We start from the raw sequence: 19,062 nt of genomic DNA, 5'->3' as shown, positions 1-19,062 counted from the left end.
TATTAATACCCGTCTATCTTTACTCATTCTTTCTGCCAACCTTTCCTATCCCATTTTCTCCTGGAAGCAGCTGACTTCTTGGCCTTGTAAGCAGAATATACCAGACAGTTCTTAGTTCAGTTTATACCCCCAGAAGCAGTCACATTATCCAACAGAGGGGTACAAAATTATGAGAGAATCAAAAAGCATCGAGAAGATCTTAGAGAAGAGTTAGAAAAACAAGTGAGGGGCAGTCTCTAAACATACAGCACAGGGAGAGGCCAGAACCCTCGCAGGGAGGAGAGGGTTAAATCCTTTCCTCTGCAGTACAAAAGAAAAGAGTGTGCGGAAAGATTAGGATTTTTGCTTTTACAATGGGAGCTGCAGAAGCGTAGGGAAGAAGCAGAGGGAAAAAAGGGGGCGTCTCCCCTTTAAAGACTTGCAGAGATTGAGAGAGAAAGAGAGAGAGAGTCGGGAACCGGGAATCAGAGAGAGTCAGTCTGTCTCTGGGAAGGGGGAACATCTCTGCTTCACACTGATTTGCACTGGGGGAGAGGCATCCGTTGGCTTCAGACCCGGGGAGGAGATCGGACCAGGTCACCCCGGTTGAGACTAAGTGCGTTGCCCCTCCCTCTCCCACCTCTCTACCCGGGAATGTCTCGGCGAAAGCAGCGGAAACCCCAACAGTTAATCTCGGACTGCGAAGGTCCCAGTGCGTCTGAGAACGGTGGGTGCCGGGGAGCGGTGGGGGGCCCCCGAGTCCCACCCTGCGTGGGTCAGGCCAGGGCAAAGGGAGGGCACCTGGGCCATGGGCGAAACTGGGGCAGGGAGGACTCGGTCGTTGGGGGTGTGAAAGAGTTGAGATACAGGGAGTAAGGAGCTGACCTAGGCTGGGGAAAAGCCCCCCTTGGCTTTTCTCGGGATTCATTCTGTTTGTGTTTGCCTTGTTTTTCTCTGGATGAAATGGAGTTTTCAAACTGGCTCTGTCTCCCCACCCAAGAGTTCTCTCCCCAGGTCCCCCTTTGCTCACTGGTCTTTGTGCCGTTGCTAAGTAACGTCCTCAGACCTGAAGACCCGTCTCTTAGGGGTGGGATTTCCCCCCCTCTTTTTTTCTGAGAGTTGGGTTGCAAGGGAATGAATTGGATAAACGTGAAGGTTCCCCTGAGGGACAAGAGAAAAAAGTTTCTCATTGTTGGGCTGAGCCGAGAGCAGATCAGTGCTCCCAGAGGGAGAGAGCTAATGTCGGTCAGAATGCAGCCTGGTTTGGGGCGTGTTATCCGTGTCATCTGGAGGGGAAGCTGGAGAACAGGTTTGCATGAGATTTGTGTTAGAAGGGTGGTCAATCTTAAAAACAAACCAAAAAACACCCAAGTTACAAACCTGCTAATATATGCGATCATTTTACAAGGACATCACTGTATGTTTTTTGAGCAACAGAATTCCTGGAGGGGCAAAATTGTATGTATTCTTATAACATTCCAGAAAGTGAGAAGCAGATAATAGAGTGAGGAAGGTTTCAAGGACTGACATTTTTTTAAAGCCTGAGAGACAGTGAAAGGCTTCATCAGAAGGAAAACTTAGGTTCCAGATGCTCAGGGCAGGTATGCTCACTCAAGTAAATCAGGATTTTCCAAACTGGTTTGATTGTGAATAGATCTGATCAAGGGTCACTTTTGCAAATGTGCAGGTAATTCTTAGGATCAGGCAAGTTTTGGACATATTTGTCAGGCTACATGTGTGCACATTGTGAAAGTCTAAAAGTCCTGGCTCAGGGATCAACTATTTACTTAGCAAATAGTTGATAAACTCAATAAAGTATAGGATTAGGCACAAAGGTGCTGAAACCAGGTTTTCGGGATTGTTTTTTTGCCCAATCCTGACTCCACCACTGGTTAGCTGATTTGCTTTACCTCTCTATACCTCAGGTTCCCTCCCCATCTGTAAAGATGAGTATCCTAGCTAGCTACCTCATTAGATTGTGAGAATTAAAATGATTTAGTATGTGTAAAGTTTTTTGGGGAAAATACCCAGCATAAATAAGTGCTTAATACATGTAGTAAAGTACCTAACATAATTAAGCACTTAATGTTTGTGAGTATTGTTGTTATCACTTTGAGTGCAGTGATACTTTTGACTGAAACATGACCAAGAACTTATTGGCAAACTTCAGCGTTTCTTTGAGACATGTGACATGAAAAGCTCTAAGATAGTGTATTTGTAGTGATTAAAACTAATCACGTATTAAACTTGCTTTTCCACCCCTTGTGGAAAAGAAAAAAAAATGACTTCAGGTCAAATCAGTGCTCCAAGTACAATGAAACAACCTTGACAGACATGTTAAGTTCGGGGTAGGACACATCTTCCCAAGTCATTGCTTTGCTGGAATCCCACTGTGCCCATATTTAGAGGTTCTATGGTGGTGGCATCCTTTCCTCCTGGGACACATTAGCCCTCCTTAATACTGCTATAGGCCGGATGTTTCCTCCTCGTGCTCTACAGGAGACTTCCCCTAGAGCCTCAGAGCTGCCTCACAGTCCTGCTCCCCTGCTGGTTCAATTGTAGAACTATGCTGAACACCCACCCCCAACCCCTAAGAGGCATCCTCTCTCCTTCCTCCCATCTGCTCACCCATTCCCCATACCACAGCTGAGGAAGAGTCTCCTGTGAGCGAGTCAAAAGGTATCTTGAGCAACTGTCTTGAATGGGTTCTCAAGCCCCTTGAAATATATCCCCACTTGGGGCTATGGACACCCTGGGGCATGAGGATGCTGTTAGAGTGCCATTCCCATAGGAAGAATAAAGGCTTGAACCCAATGGAAGCAACAAATTTCATTTAAAATTTTGCCTTTGAGCTCTGAAAGGCAAAAAAACACTAGTAACTTCTGTTAAGTTTAGCCTTGATAACTTCTAAGGGTTTTCTCATCTGAGTTCCTCTGAGAGCAAAAGATCCTACCTAGGTAACTTTCATGACCTGGCAATCTGATGTGGCTCACTAAAATTCCTTCTTGCTCACATAAGCTTATAATACATAAATTCCTCTTTCCCTCATTTTTATAGACAGGATCTACAAAGAATCCTTGACAATTATGTGCTTTTCTGACCCAAAGCATGACCCAAAATTAGAAAGGAAGGGACTGGGAGCAAAGCTCAGTGGTACAGCACTTGCCTAGCATGCAGGAGTCCTGGACTTAATTCCCAGCACCCCCCCCAAAAAAAAAAAAATTGGTGGGGGAAGGATCTTAAGCACTTATTTTAGGACTTAATCCAGGGCACACTATATCCTTTGGCATACATGTTAAATTATGGTCATCATCATGAGCATCAGCTGACACTTATTTAGTAACCTTGAGAGGGTCACTAATGTTCTCTGGAGTCTTTTTTCCTCCTTTTCTTTCTTATTTTTTGGGGGTGGAGTGGGGTACTAGGAATTTAACTCAGGGACATACTACTGAACTATAAATATCCCCAGCCTTTTAAAATTTTAATGTGATACAGGGTCTCACTAAGTTGCTGAGAGTCTCACTAAATTACTGAGGCTGGCCTCGACCTCCCCCGCCACCTGATCCCCTGCTGTGCCATACTGGGGATTGAATTGAACTCAGGCACATGCCAGGCAAAAACACTCTATGGCCTTGAACTTTCCATCCTCCTGTCTCAGCCTCAGTTTTAGAGATGTGCCACCCCACTGGCTTTTTACCCACTTTTAAGCAAAGTTTACCACATATGACAAGCAAATGCTGAGCTTTTGTTGCATATTTTTAAAGACTCATGTTTGCAGTGACCTACAACAGCACCAAGAAACAGTCTGAAAAACCTGTTTTTCAACCTTATGTTTGCTCAGCTTCCTGACCAGAACACCAAAACTTAATAGTTATTGCATTTAAGTGATGAGCAGGAAATAGTCAATTTACTAAAAACTCTGGAGAGGGGGGAAAAACAACCTCTCCTACAGAGTCTAGAAATCTGAATTAGAGAACATAAGGGATGTAACTGGGGAAACTGCAAACTAGTACATCTGGGAAATAAAGAAAGCTATCAGAAACCCAGATATTTAGTGAGAAGGAGAAACCAGGACAACAGCCAAAGAGACCTAGAGGGAGAGAAAGGAATACTTGAGATGGAAGTTGGCAGACAGCAAGAACAGCAAAAGGGGAAAGAAGGCAAAAATAGAGTTTTGAGGTCTCTGTTCTCTTTATCTTTACATCTAGAAGTAGAGTTTCATCTCTCAGGCTTTGAGCCCCTCCCTTGGGATGTTCAGCTGCAGGTACACACACACACACACACACACACACACACGCCCCACAGTAGGGATCAGAAAGAAAATATTTCTCAGTAGACTGAAAGCAACTCAGGCCAGCAGGGTGAGGCACTTAGGAGGCTGAGGCAGGAGGAGTTCAAAGCCAGCCTCAGCAATTTAGCAAGGGCCTAAGTAACTTAGTGAGACCCTCTCTCTAAATATATAATATAAATGTATTTTATATAATTTTATAAAAATATAAAAAGGGCTGAGGAATGTAGCTCAGTGTTTAAGCACCCCTGGGTTCAATCCTTGATACCAAAAAGGTGAAAAAAAAAAAAAGCAACTCAGGCCTGGAAAGAGTACTAAATAAGGAAGAAGAAAAACCTGGTTTTCAATCCAGTCTGTACTCAGGCTGTGTGATCTTGGGCAAGTCTTCTTTCCCCAGAAAAATGTTTTCTAGTAACATTTATGGCTAATATTTATGGAGCTTTCAGGCACTATGCTAGGCCATTTTTGCTTTTTTTTTTTTGTGGTGCTGGGGATTTGAACCCAGGGCCTTGTGCTTGTGGGGCAAGCACCCTACCAACTGAGCTACATCCCCAGCCCCTGCATTTCTTTTCCTTTATTTCTTCCCAACTCTTCTACCAATATACTTTTTTTTTTTTTTTTCCAGTACTGGGCATTGATCCCAGGGCTTATGCTTGCTAGCTAGAAAAGTGCTCTACCACTGAGCTACATCCCTAACCCAACCCCCCAGTTAAAAAAAAAAAAAAAGTTTTATTGTTTTTAAATATACATAAAGTTTACCATTTTAACCATTAACCATTTTTTTTTTTTTTTTTTTTTTTTTTTTTGGTACCAGGGATTGAACCCAGGGGCACTTAACTGAGCCACATCCCCTGCCTTGGCCTTGTTCCTTTTTAAAATTTTGAGATAGGGTCTTGTTGAGTTGCGTAGGGCCTCACTAAGTTGCTGAGGCTGGCTTTAAACTTGTGATCCTCCTGACTCAGCCTCCCAAGTCACTGGGATCATAGGCACATGACTCTGTGCATAGCCATTTTAACCATTTCTAAGTATATAATTCAGGGACATTAAGTATATTCTCCATGTTATGTAACCATTACCATCTATTTCCAGAATTTTTTTTTTTTTTTTTTTTTTTTTTTGCGGTGCTGGGGATCGAACTCAGGGTCTTGTGCTTGCAAGGCAAGCACTCTACCAACTGAGCTATCTCCTCAGCCCTATTTCCAGAATTTTTCATCATCAAATAGAAACTCTGGGGCTGGGGATGTAGCTCAGTTGGTAGAGTGCTTGCCTCGAATGCACAAGGCCCTGGGTCAATCCCCAGCACCGCAAAAAAAAAAAAAAAAAAAAAAAAAAAATAGAAACTCTGTACTCAATAAACAACAGATCACTATTCTCCCCTCCTGCAATTCCTGGTAGCCTCTATTCTATTTTTCTGTCTCTACGAATTTACTAATTCTAGGTACCTTATATAAATGGAATCACATACTATTTGTCCACACACTGGTTTATTTCATTTAGCATAATGTTTTCAAAGTTCATCCACCTTACAGCATGTATCATAATTTCATTTCTTTTTATAGCACCCCACCTCCAGATTTAAAGAGGAGTAATCCAAACCTTAGAGAGATTAGGACATTTTCCCAATACCACAAAGATGAGAAAGGTTTAAAGCTGGAACTTTTTTGTGTGTGTGGTGCTGGGGATTTAAATCAGGGTCTTGTGCACATGAGGCAAGCACTCTACCAACTGAGCTATATCCCCAGCCCTTAAAGTTGGAACTTTAACTGAGCTCCGAATCATTGTGCTCAATGAAAGGTTCAGATCCCTTCCAGCTCCAAAAATGGTATGAATTCTCTATGTTGATTTGATTTCAGAAAAATGTCCAGTGAGACCCTTTTTAACACTTAAACTACTATATTTCTAATCTGGAAACTAGTATATTTTCCTCACTTAACTCAAATCATTGTGCTGCTTTGTCTACTGTGTTGCACAAGCCGCAGGTGCATTAGGAGGTTTGGGTGCACTAATTTGGTTTGGCAAAGGTCTATGTGTATACATTTAGGGAAGAGAAGTGAGGAAGAGAAGATGGGACATTCCCTCTAAGATGTAATTTTGGCAACAGTTGCAAAAATCAGTGTATAATTATGGAAGCTACCAATTAGCATTGGTTCAATGTTCAACACAAGTAAGCTTAGGCAGGTGCTTACATAGTATGCTTTGTTTCTTTTGTGGCTGAATGATGCTCCAACTCTGTAGAATAAAACTTTTCATTTACAATTAGAAATATGGCTTAGCTGAGCATGGAGGAGCTCACCTGTAACCCTAGGGGCTCGGGAAGCTGAGGCAGGAGGATGGCAAGTTCAAAGCCCCTAAGCAATATAGTGAGACCCTGTCTCAAAATTAAAAGCAAAACAAAACAAAAAAATGGCTGGAGATGGAGATGTGGCTAAGTGGTTAGGTTCCTCTGTGTTCAATTCCTGATACCAAAAATAAAATAAATAAATAAACGAAAAGGCCTGGGGATGTAGCTCAGTGGCAAAGTGTCCTTGGTTGAATCCCCAGTACCAAAAGAAAAGAAAAGAAATGAAAAGAAAAGAAAAAAGACTCAATTGTCAACTAAAGTTTTAAAAGAAAAAAGAAAAGAAATATCAAAGATGCACATACCCTGGGAACAGCAATACAGTAGTGTAGCTTAAAATCACTGTCAGATGTAAATTATATCAAATTCTATTGTTTTCAAATAGAATTAAAATTTTATCAGATACAGATTTTTTTTCACCAGGAAAGGACACAAAAAAGCTTACATATGATTGTGGGCAGAGTAGAAAGGGAACCTGAGGGGAAAATTTAGCACAGGCAGCTCCTTTTGCCTCTGTTCCAATTTTGACCAGGTTTAGTTTGTGAGGAACAAGGTGGAAGGTTTGATGGGAAGGACAGTCCTCTAATATTGTAGTTCTCATCCTTGGCTGTACATTATTTTGCTTGTTTGCTTCCATCTTTGTTTTTGTTTCTTTGCTGGGGATTGAACCCAGGGCCTTCCTCATGCTAAGCAAGCACTGTACCACTGAGCTATACACCTCCAGCCCCTTACTTGTACACTGGAATCCTGAGGAGCTTTCCAAAAATACTAATGCCTGGATCCTACCCTTAGGAATTCTGACTTAATTTGGTCTAGGGCAAGGCCTGAACATCAAAATTCTTAAAAGCTCAGGGTAATACTAATGGGCTGCAAAAGTGTGAGAACCACTGTTCACTTATGCTACACTGCCACCCACAACCCACCTATTTTCATCTTTGTTCTCCCTAACCATTCTCTTCCAAGCCTAAAGCAGCAGTGTGATGGGGCACCAAGGTTAGAGGGGGAAGCCACCTGGTTTCCTTTTTCCTTTGTCATTTCTGCTCTTTGTAAATTTAAACAAGCATGTCTAGGTCTTAATTCTATATCTTCCCTAGACTCTGCAGGTGACCTCACTTTATCTGCTATCTTGGGACACCATAACCAGTTTAGTTTGTTCCTGTGTTTGTGACTTTATTCATGTCTGCATAAGAATCCTGCCCCCCTTTTCAGGATCTACAGTGAGTGTAAAGTGCTGAGAAGTGGAGGGTTCCTCTTACAGGTGGCTGTTGATCCGTCACCTTTCACCAGGGGCTAAATTTACCTTAAAGAAGAGTGCAGATCAAATTACGCATCAGAAAGCACGTTTCATTAAAGAGTAAAAAAGGGGACAGTGTTTCCCAGGAGAAGATGAAAAGAAAAGGATTTCTTTTCTTGTCAGAAGACTTGACAAAACAGCAACTGGATATCAAATGTCTGATGCTAATTAACAAATGCTCAGTAGAAAGTCTCCATCTGATTCTCCCTTACTTAGGCCAGAGAGCAAATGACAGGTAGGAGCCACACAGGGCCCTTTCTCTAGCCACACAATGTGTTGTGCTTGAGAAAGCACTGGACAGGAGTCAAAATTATGAATGCTTGCTTCAGTGAATTACTGTGTGAACTTAGAAAAGTCACTTAACCTCTCGGACGGAGCTTCAATTTCCTCATCTGTAAAAATAAACCACATTGTATTAAACTGTGACTTGCTGTAATTAAAACAGACCCCTTCTTCCTCATTTGGAAGGGCAGTAGAAAGCCCATCTGTTTCAGAGCTGTGATTCAAAATGCTAAGATCCTTAAGGTTACCTGAAGTTTCAAAACATATTGTAAGATGGTTTCAATTTGTTAAGATAGGCAAAATTTATGTTGAAAATACAGTGGCTATTTTAATTAGGTTGTATCAGCTCTCCCCCCTAATGACTCCTTATCCTTGACATATGCCAATATTAACCAATATCTTAACTCAGAAATTTATAAGATTGGGGGTGTGAATGTAGTTCAGTAGTCGAGTGTTTGCCAAGCATGCATGAGGTCCTGGGTTCAATCTCCAGTACAGAGAAAAAAATTAATTAGCAATATGAAAAAAATCTCATTTTAGTATATGTGTGTTTTAGGTTAATTTGATTATTTTACTATTGACAATGTCAGTTCTCTATTTGATAATATTTGGACTCTCCAAACTCAATAATGCCCATATAAGGGCTGGGGTGTAACTCAGCCATTCCTAGAGTGCTTCCTAGCATTCTCAAGGTACTGGGTTCAATCCCCAGACCACCAAAAAAAAAAAAAAAAAAAAAAATTGTCAAAAGTTTTTCGGACTAGGGATATAGGGATATAGTTCAGTGGTAGAGTGCTTGGTGCAAGGCCTTGGTTCATTCAGCACCAGGAAAGAAAAAAAAAAAAGATAGTGAGTGAAGCTGCTACACTATTATCACTTTATGAAAAGGGAAATGGTGAATAGTTTAGGGAAAAGAAGTCAAGTAGAGAAAGAAGAATGGGAGAGGGGAAGGAGGACAGGAGGGGAAAGAGAGTATCTTGAACTGAAATGGATTTCCATGAATGTAAGAGTTTGTCAGGATGAACTACTATGTATAACTATAAAACTCTAATAAAAATAGATAAGGGAAATGGTGGCATAGCATGGTGACAGATCACCAGGCCTCAGTTTACCAGCCAGGCAAGAACTGGGATTAAGAATAAGGTGATGCCAGGCGTGGTGGCGCCCGCCTGTAATCCCAGCCAGTAATCCCAGCCACTCAGGAGGCTGACGCAGGGTTCAAAGTCAGCCTCAGCAACAGAGAGGTGCTAAACAACTCAGTAAGACCCTGTCTCTAAATAAAATACAAAACAACAACAATAAAAAAGGCTGCCTGTAGCTCCTATTGCATTTTCTCCATTTTCTCCATTGTGGCTCAGTGGTTGAGTGTCCCTGAGTTCCCCAGCACCCCCCAAAAAAATAAAAAGGTGAGTTTACTGATGCGCCAGCAAACCACAAAACCAAGGGCCTGTGGTTACTTCGTGTGTGTGTAACTGGTGATTGACCCCATGGGCGCTCTACTACCACTGAGCTACATTTATTTTTTGAGAGACTGGATCTTGCTGAATTGCTGAGACTGGCCTGGAATTTGTAATCATCCTGCCTGAGCACCTCCACCCCCGCTGGGATTACAAGAAGTAGCTGGGATTATGTCATTACTTCTCAATGTAAAACAGAGGCCGGATGTGGTGACTCAAGCCTGTAATTCCAGCTGCTCTGGAGGCTGAGGCAGGAGGACCTCAAGTTCTAAACCAGTCTCAGCAATTTAGCGAGTTCCTATGCAAATCAGCAGGACCCTGTCTCTAAATAAAAAAAAGGGCTGGGGATGTGGCTCCATGATTAAGCACCCCTAGTTCAATCCCCAGTACCAAAAGCAAGAAAAAAAAAAAAAAAATCAAATGAAAATTTGTGTTTTTAGGAATTGGAAAACCCTTTCGGATTCATTTTAAGGCAGAAAGGGAATGGGAATGCAGACTACCTGGCCCAAGATGCATCTTATTTAGCCCTACCTATATTCTCTCCCTAAATGGGAAGCAACCTCTGAGCAGGTGTCAGTCAGTCTAGGCATTCTAACCAGGTTAGGGGTAAATGGGGTTTGGACGCTGAGAGGCTGCCTGTAGCTCCTATTGCATTTTCTCCATTGTTTCAGAAGTTCCCCTCCCCCCAGGTTAGAGCTGGGTGGGCCTCGGTAGGCCTCTGCAGGCATCCTCCCAAACCCATTGTCGATTACAAGGACAGTGTGCAAGTGTTGAAAGAGGATAACAGGGGAGTAAGAGGGTAGAGATGAAGGTACTAAATAGAAAACTGGATTCTTAAATAAGCATGAATTCTATACATTAGGTGTTGGCCCGGTGGTCTGTGCAGTAGTTTGCATTCAGCTATTATTCTGGGGGAGAAGGGGCGGGGAGAAAAGGGGCTTCGTGTTCCGCAGATAGGAGACCTGAAATGACTTCCTTGGAAATTCTACCTTGCAGCCTCTCATCCTGAGAAACTTATTTTGTGGAGAGAGATGGGGGTAGTGTGGGAATGGAAGTGAAGAAGACCGGACAAAACTTGGGAGTACGTGGGTGGAGGGGTTGCTGGTGAGGGAGGACGTTTGGGGCTCCTCCTCCCCCTTTGGTCCTCAGATCCTTAAGATGAGACCACCCCCTCTCTGGAAGCCACGTTTTCCAGGCTCAGCGGATCCTTTATCCAAAGAAAAATAAGAGAAGCCTATCGCCTTGCTCTGTTGAGCAGGGCTACAGTTTCCCACTGTGCCCCTTAAGCTTAGGCGGGTGGGGGGGCAGGTCTGGGCAAAGACATCTGGGAACAGGGGGAGCTGGCAGAGGGCAAGGAAAGGTGGATCCCCACCGTGCCTCACAGCACCTGTCACTGAGCCTCGAGAAACCCTCGGAGGCTCAGGGCTCCCGCCCCCACAACCCCTTTAGCGCTGTGGCTCTTGCCTCCAGCTCTTGCTTCCCTCTCCAGAGCTCCTCCCCACAAACTCTCCTCCCCCATCTCCCCTCTCCCAGCTTTCTCGCTCCAGCTCCTCCCCTCCTCCGCGCCTCCTCGCTCCCCTCCCCCTCCGCCGCTGCGCCGCTGCTCCCTGCCCCCGCCGCCGCCGATCTCCATCTCCGCAGTCTGGGCCGCTGGGTGCAGAACCTGCCGCAGCCCCGGCGGCCACGGTCGCTTCCCCAATCGTGATATCCATTGTCTCCTACCCCATCGGGCCCTCCGCTTCCCCCGCAACCATGGCGCACGAAGCCGGGAGGAGCTCTCGTCTCGGGGGCCCTTGCGGGGAGCCCGCGGAGCTCGGAGGTGCGGTAGGGCCAGGCTCCTGCAGAGGTGAGGAGGGAGGGGACTTGAGGGGGTAAGGACTTGTGATGGGCGGGATAAAATGCATAATTTTGTGCATAGGCTGCAGTCCTCACATCCATTCCCACTCCCCTGGCCCAAAGAAGGGGGGGGCGGTGAGGTGATGGGAGAGGGAGTGGATTGTGCATGACCCCCCCACACACACACACTTCCCCTTACTGGGGTGAATCTCTTCACGAGGTTCAAGACTGAGCTCTAGCCTTTTGCATGGCTTAAGGGTGAGCTCATCTTCCCCAACTAGCGGTTACTGGGTTCGTTGTTAATTAGAGCCTCTGTATAGCCAACCCAACGCACCACCCACACGCTCTCTCCTTGTCTTCTTCCCAGGTGATGCTAGCGAGGAGGACCACCCCCAAGTCTGTGCCAAATGCTGCGCACAATTCACAGACCCAGCTGAATTCCTCACCCACCAGAATGCATGTTCTACTGAACCTCCTGTAATGGTGATAATTGGGGGCCAAGAGAACCCCAACAACTCTAATGCCTCCTCTGAACCCCGGCCTGAAGGTCACAGCAGTCCCCAAGTCATGGACACAGAGAACAGCAACCCTCCAGAATCCGGGTCCTCTGGACCAAATGATCCCACCTGGGGCCCAGAGCGGAGAGGAGAGGAGTCTTCAGGGCATTTCCTGGTCGCTGCCACAGGTACAGCGGCTGGGGGAGGTGGGGGCCTGATCTTGGCCAGTCCCAAGCTGGGAGCAACCCCATTACCTCCAGAGTCCACTCCTGCACCACCCCCTCCACCTCCTCCCCCTCCACCCCCAGGTGTAGGCAGCGGCCACTTGAACATTCCTCTGATCTTGGAAGAACTGCGTGTGCTGCAGCAGAGGCAAATCCATCAGATGCAGATGACTGAGCAAATCTGCCGGCAGGTGCTGCTGCTTGGCTCCTTAGGCCAGTCAGTAGGTGCCCCTGCCAGTCCCTCAGAGCTACCTGGGACAGGGACTGCCTCTTCCACCAAACCCCTACTACCCCTCTTCAGCCCCATCAAGCCTGTTCAAACTGGCAAGACACTGGCACCTTCCTCCTCTTCCTCCTCCTCCTCAGGGGCAGAAACACCCAAGCAGGCTTTCTTCCACCTTTACCACCCACTGGGGGCACAACATCCCTTCTCTGCTGGAGGGGTTGGGCGAAACCACAAGCCTACCCCTGCCCCCTCCCCTGCCCTTCCAGGCAGCACAGATCAGCTGATTGCCTCACCTCATCTGGCATTCCCAGGCACCACAGGACTACTGGCAGCACAGTGTCTTGGGGCAGCCCGGGGCCTTGAGGCCACTGCCTCCCCAGGGCTCTTGAAGCCAAAGAATGGAAGTGGTGAGCTGAGCTATGGGGAAGTGATGGGTCCCTTGGAGAAACCAGGCGGAAGACACAAATGCCGCTTCTGCGCCAAAGTATTTGGCAGTGACAGTGCCCTGCAGATCCACCTCCGCTCCCACACTGGTGAGAGGCCCTATAAGTGCAATGTCTGTGGCAACCGATTTACCACCCGTGGGAACCTTAAGGTGCATTTCCACCGGCATCGTGAGAAGTATCCACATGTGCAGATGAACCCACATCCAGTGCCAGAGCACCTCGATTATGTCATCACCAGCAGCGGCCTGCCCTATGGTATGTCTGTACCACCAGAGAAGGCTGAGGAGGAGGCAGCCGCACCAGGTGGAGGTATGGAACGCAAGCCTCTGGTGGCCTCCACCACAGCACTCAGTGCCACAGAGAGCCTCACACTGCTCTCCACCGGGGCAGGGACAGCCACAGCTCCCGGGCTCCCTGCTTTCAATAAGTTTGTGCTCATGAAGGCAGTGGAACCCAAGAGTAAAGTTGATGAAAACACTCCCCCAGGGAGTGAGGGCTCAGCCATCAGTGGAGTGTCAGAAAGTGGCACAGCAACCCGCATGCAGCTAAGTAAGCTGGTAACTTCACTACCAAGCTGGGCACTACTTACCAACCATTTCAAATCCACTGGCAGCTTCCCCTTCCCCTATGTGCTAGAGCCCCTGGGGGCCTCACCCTCTGAGACATCAAAACTGCAGCAGCTGGTAGAAAAGATTGACCGACAAGGAGCTGTGGCAGTAGCCTCTACTCCATCAGCAGCCCCTACCACCTCTACCCCTGCGCCTTCATCCTCATCCTCTTCTGGACCTAACCAGTGTGTCATCTGTCTCCGGGTGCTGAGTTGTCCCCGGGCTCTACGCCTGCATTATGGCCAACATGGAGGTGAGCGGCCCTTTAAATGCAAAGTGTGTGGCAGAGCCTTCTCCACCCGGGGAAATCTGCGTGCACATTTCGTGGGCCATAAGGCCAGTCCGGCTGCCAGGGCCCAGAACTCCTGCCCCATCTGCCAGAAGAAGTTCACTAATGCTGTCACTCTGCAGCAGCATGTTCGAATGCACCTGGGGGGCCAGATCCCCAATGGTGGTGCCACACTCCCAGAGGGTGGAGGAGCTGCCCAGGAAAATGGCTCTGAGCAATCTGCAGTCTCTGCGGTGGGAAGCTTCCCCCAGCAGCAGTCCCAGCAGCCATCACTGGAAGAAGAAATGTCTGAGGAAGAGGATGAGGATGATGAAGAAGAGGAAGATGTGACTGATGAAGATTCTTTAGCAGGAAGAGGCTCAGAGAGTGGAGGTGAGAAGGCAATATCAGTTCGAGGTGACTCAGAAGAGGCATCTGGGGCAGAGGAGGAGGTGGGGTCAATGGCAGCAGCAGCCACAGCTGGGAAGGAAATAGACAGTAATGAGAAAGCAAATCAACAGTCTTCTCTGCCTCCACCTCCGCCTCCACCTGATTGCCTGGATCAACCCCAGCCCATGGAGCAGGGCAGCAGTGATATTTCAGGAGGCATGGAAGAGGGGGGTAAACTGGAGAGGAGCTCAAGCCCAGTAACAGCACTCACTTCAGAAAGGGAAGGCACCGGCACCCCCTTGGTGGAGGAGCTGAGCTTGCAAGAAGTCGTGAGAAAGGAGCCAGGAGAGAGCAGTGGCAGAAAGACCTGTGACGTGTGTGGCCAGACCTTTCCAACCCAGGCAGCTCTGGAGGAGCATCAGAAGACACACCCCAAGGAGGGGCCGCTCTTCACTTGCATTTTCTGCAGGCAGGGCTTCCTTGAGCGAGCTACCCTCAAGAAGCATATGCTGCTGGCTCACCACCAGGTACAGCCCTTTGCCCCCCATGGCCCTCAGAATATTGCTGCTCTTTCCTTGGTCCCTGGCTGTTCACCTTCCATCACTTCTCCAGGGCTCTCCCCATTCCCTCGAAAGGATGACCCCACAATCCCATGAGCCTGTTTTCTATACCTGCTTCCCTTTGACCTAGGGAGCAGAAACTGAGAGCTCCATAGAAGGACCTCCAAGATTTATGAACCCTTATTTTGTCTTTTTTCTCTGAGTTCCTACATCAGTGTCTCTAGTGGCTTTTTTTCTAGTCCCTGAGCTTGGAAATTATTGTGCTTACCAGGGGATGGTTCCCTAAAGAATTTTTCTCCCCTCTTCATTCTTTTACCTGAGGAAAATAGGTTATCTATGGCTTTCACATTCTCAAGGGGAGCTCTCCTTTTCCCTCTTCCCTTTTCCTTTGGCAGGTGCACCTAAGCATAATGTTTGGAATTACAGCCCAGCCCAAAGGGGCTCATAACTGTCTCTGGAGGGCTCATTGCCACTCCTCACTGGTGACCAGGTTGCTCTGCAGGATTTCTTGTCCCAGGACCTTCTGCCTAGCTGTTGTGTTGGGGGGGTGTTGGGTTCCATACCTTCTGCAACCAGTGCATAGCTTTCCAGTCATGTGGCCTGCCCACAAAGCCCTGGAGTTCCAGCTCCACACCTCTATTACCACTTTAGGCCTGGCACCACTAGTGCTGTTTGGTTCAGGAACTGTGGTGGAGAAGGTGGCCCCAACAATGGAATCCAGAGAAGCCAAGAAGACAGCCTCCTTTCCTTAGGCAGTGCGTGCCTAAGAAGCCCATCAGAAAAAAAAGAAGCAACAAACTGCATGTTCCTTCTCCTTCCTCCTGCTTGAGAAGGTTTTGTCAATGAAGATGTTCCAGTAATTGGTGGTTTGACCCTAGGAGGTAGGGAGAGATGAAGGGCATAGTATATTCTTCCCAGTAAAGCCCTTGAGAGGCACATTAAGGCAAAGGTGTTGTCGGGTTAGTATAATGGCACATCCCCAGCTTCTCAATCATCATGGATTCTTAAAGTTGGGAAACAAGCAGATTTCTTGCCAAGTGACTCTTATGGGGTACTTTGGGAAACACAAAGTTAGTTTGTATCTTAATGAGCATTATTGGTAAGGGTGATTGTGAAGTAGTGGAGAGTTGAGGAATGTTGCTGAAGTATAGGGCTTGCTGGGAATTTAGGTGATTAAGAAAGGGATGTGATATGAAGGAGGGAACCTTGAATTCTTGTGAATGTGAACATTTTCATGAATGTTCTTTTTGGGCTACTAGTGATATAGTTTGCAGCAGTGCACCAGGGATCAGGGATCATGGGGGATTTCCTAGCACTAGTGTGCTTCTAGTTTTAGATAAGTCCCTCCTTTATTACCTGGCCCCTTGTATTTTCCTCATTCTCCCCTCTCAAAACCCATTTCCTTCCCAGTTTGCCTGATCATGGACCAGGGCTTATGTCTTTGCCACTGTCTGGTTCTTAGAGCCCCAGACTTTGGGAGACAAGCTCCAGGTGATTCCTTCCTGCCTCTGTCTTGTAATGAGATGTAGTGCTTACTCTTAACATAGGATTTTTGGGAACAGGAGTTCTAAGGAGGAGAGAGTGAGGGCTCTGCTGTTAAGTGATAGCTTCTCCTCTGAAGTAGTGGGCTCCAATGCTTCCTAACATAGTGAAAGCAGACAGGGGAGATGCTAGTGTCTTCCCCTCCATCATTAAAGTGTTTTGACCAAATATTTGTGTGTTTCTCCTTATTTCATGACTAGCCAGCTGGGGTGTGATATGGGCAATCCCTAGTATGGAGATTCCCTTCCCACCTACATCTCCTGCCAAAACTGAACATATGGTGTTGAAATATTTACTCAGCCTTGTCCTAAAACAACCTCCCATCAATGTAATTTCCCCGTGGAAAATTATTTTTCCTGTGGAGTTCATGTCCTCTAAAGGTAGAAATTTGCCCACTGTGTCCAGTTGTTGAGTAGGGTTTCTAGGTCCAGCAGGCTTTTATTTATTTATTTATTTTTATTTTTTATTTTATTTTTTTGTGGTGTTGGGCATTGAACCCAGGGCCTTGTGCGTGCTAAGCAAGCACTCAACCAACTGAGCTATATCCCCAGTCCCAGGCTTTTATATTTTAATTTGTTTTATTTCGTTTGGAGGTTGGAAGGCATTCCCAAACTCCAGGCCAGCATGTCTGTATCATTTACTCTGTAGAACCAAGATGACTTAATTTTTATGATCTTTGAGATCTGATGTAACCAGAAAGGGGACAATAATTAAACTCTAATAACATACCAATTAAAAGAGAATTAATTTTTTTTTTGTTTTTTGGTATATGAACACAATGCCTTTGTTTTGTTTATTTTTAATGCGGTATTGAAGATGGAACCCAAGTGCCAGGCAAGCACTCTACCACTGAGCCACAACCCCAGCCCCTAAAAAAGAATTCTTAACATTAGGCATTCAGAGGATGGGATGTTAGAGGAAGAGTGCTCGCCCAGCCTGCACAAAGGCCTGGGGGAGGGGTTTACAGCTGAGTAGAACAGTATGCTTAAAGCCCTGGGTTCAATCCATAATACAAAAAAAAAAAAAAAGTAGAGGTGGGATGAAATGAACTTTCTTTTTTTCTTTAGTGAAGTTCAGATTTGTCTTTAAGACCTTACTTTCCTAAAGAATTGCATTTCCTGGGCTGAAGGTGTAGCTCAGTGGTAGAGAACATGCTTATCGTGTTGAAACTCTAGATTCAATCCCCAGGACGCCCCTCCCCCCGAAATTAAGTTTCCTGAATTCTCCAGAATTTATTTTCCTTAGTTAAGTGATCACTGAATCTTGGTGCTGAAGAAATTAATAAAATGATTTGCCCAAAGTCATTTGGTCAACTGGTGGGAAAACTGGATTAAGAGCCCAGGTGGGCAGAATGAAATCTTGGTGCTACCTCCAGTGATCAGCGATAGTGCTTGCTTCCTGCTACATCAAGGATCCTTACATGGGGCTGGCTGAAAGATGGAAAGAGGTGAGTAAACCTTTTCTTCAATTCAAGGTAAAGAACTGATATTTGATTCTAGTTGCCCCCACGAGAGCAAAACGGGTCCCTTTTAACACACACCATGAATAGGGACACATGGGGATCTTGGAAAATATATTGAGGAAGAAACTGCTCCTTTTCTCTTTAATTCCTGGCAAAACTTTTTTCTTTCAGCTTGTGAAAGGAGGTAGGTTACCAATCCTTCCATTTTTTTTCCCCCACCCCCACTGGACATAGATAATGCTATTTAACTAATTAAACCAGACTCGTCCCCTCTTTAGGTGCCAGTTCCCATTATGGTAACAGCTGTCAGTGAGCTTCCATTGATGGATACTTCCTTGGGCAGCACTGCAGCTCCAACCCTGCCTCCCTGCTCCCTTTCTACTTTATTTTCATTTCTGTCTGCTATTCATTCTTTTCCCTCTCATATCCTGCTCTTTCTTCTCTCATTAATTTACCTGACAGTTTTTCTTTCTCCCCTACCCCTTCACCTCTAATTTATTCCTCTTAGAGCCTTTAGTTTTTATCTAAGGCCCTGTCCCCACCCCCAGACTTACCATTTCTCCCTGTCAGTTACTTTTCACCAGATCATCTTTTTGGAAGCTGAATTAACTCTTAAGTTGCTGGAATGAGTATGTAAATAAACATAGTTTGTAAACATTTACTTTACCTGAAATAACAGGACTTATAAAAAGCAAGTGTTAGCTTCATTTATTTGTTTTTATTAGTGCTATATGTTTTACATAATTGGGTTCATTTTGACCTATTTATAAATGCATATAGCATAATTTGCCCTATTTCAGCTCCCAGTATGCCCCCGTCCATCCCCTTCTCCCTTCCCCTGATCACCTTCCTTTACTCTATTGGTCTTCCTTCTAGTTTTTAAATTAGTGCTTTATAGTTAGGCATAAAAATGGAATTCATTGTGATATATTCATACATACATATCATAATTCTGTAGTTCCTTTCCTTTCCCAAGAGATAGCTTCTTTTCTCACTAATTCATTTATTTTTGAGTATTTACCCTATTTCATAGACCAAGTATCTGTTAGGTACAAAGGTACAAACACTTCTGCCCTTAGGGTTCTGTGTGGGAGGAGAGAGAATATAAGCAGATATTTTAATATGGTGGTAATAAGCACTATGACAGATATGAACAATGTTCTGTGAGATCCCAGCAAGGAAAATAATTAATTTATAATCCAATGTTGGAGAAGGGGGAGGGGATGTACAATTTTCTTGAATTTGGCTTTCATAATAACCACTCCAAAAGTAACTGACTTCATTCATACAACCACCTGTGGACTGATGTATTAACCACTTCAGGCCCTACATAAGATCCACTAACTCTTCTTTGGCAGACACAGA

The 19,062-nt window shown here is 45.6% G+C and overlaps 1 protein-coding gene across 4 annotated transcripts; it reads left to right on the top strand.

Annotated features, from left to right (window-relative positions):
* The first annotated feature begins 437 nt into the window (after nucleotides 1-437).
* Nucleotides 438-16,419, top strand: Sall2 (spalt like transcription factor 2). 4 transcript variants are annotated; one of them, XM_047542443.1, is made up of 3 exons: nucleotides 11,227-11,484; nucleotides 11,842-14,660; nucleotides 15,345-16,419. In XM_047542443.1, the coding sequence occupies exons 1-3, from the start codon at nucleotides 11,391-11,393 to the stop codon at nucleotides 15,357-15,359; spliced, it is 2,928 nt and encodes a 975-aa protein (XP_047398399.1). In that variant the 5' UTR covers nucleotides 11,227-11,390; the 3' UTR covers nucleotides 15,360-16,419. The 4 variants fall into 4 exon arrangements, with proteins under 4 accessions (XP_047398397.1, XP_047398399.1, XP_047398398.1 ...); XM_047542441.1 differs by lacking the exon at nucleotides 11,227-11,484 and adding an exon at nucleotides 438-706 and having other exon boundaries at nucleotides 11,842-16,419; XM_047542442.1 differs by having other exon boundaries at nucleotides 11,228-11,457; nucleotides 11,842-16,419.
* Nucleotides 16,420-19,062: the final 2,643 nt, after the last annotated feature.

This window comes from Sciurus carolinensis, chromosome 2 (genome assembly GCF_902686445.1).
Source record: "Sciurus carolinensis chromosome 2, mSciCar1.2, whole genome shotgun sequence".
NCBI classification, from domain to species: Eukaryota; Metazoa; Chordata; class Mammalia; order Rodentia; family Sciuridae; genus Sciurus; species Sciurus carolinensis.
The sequence above is the reverse complement of the archived record's forward strand: the minus strand, read 5'-3'. Positions and strand labels throughout refer to the sequence as shown.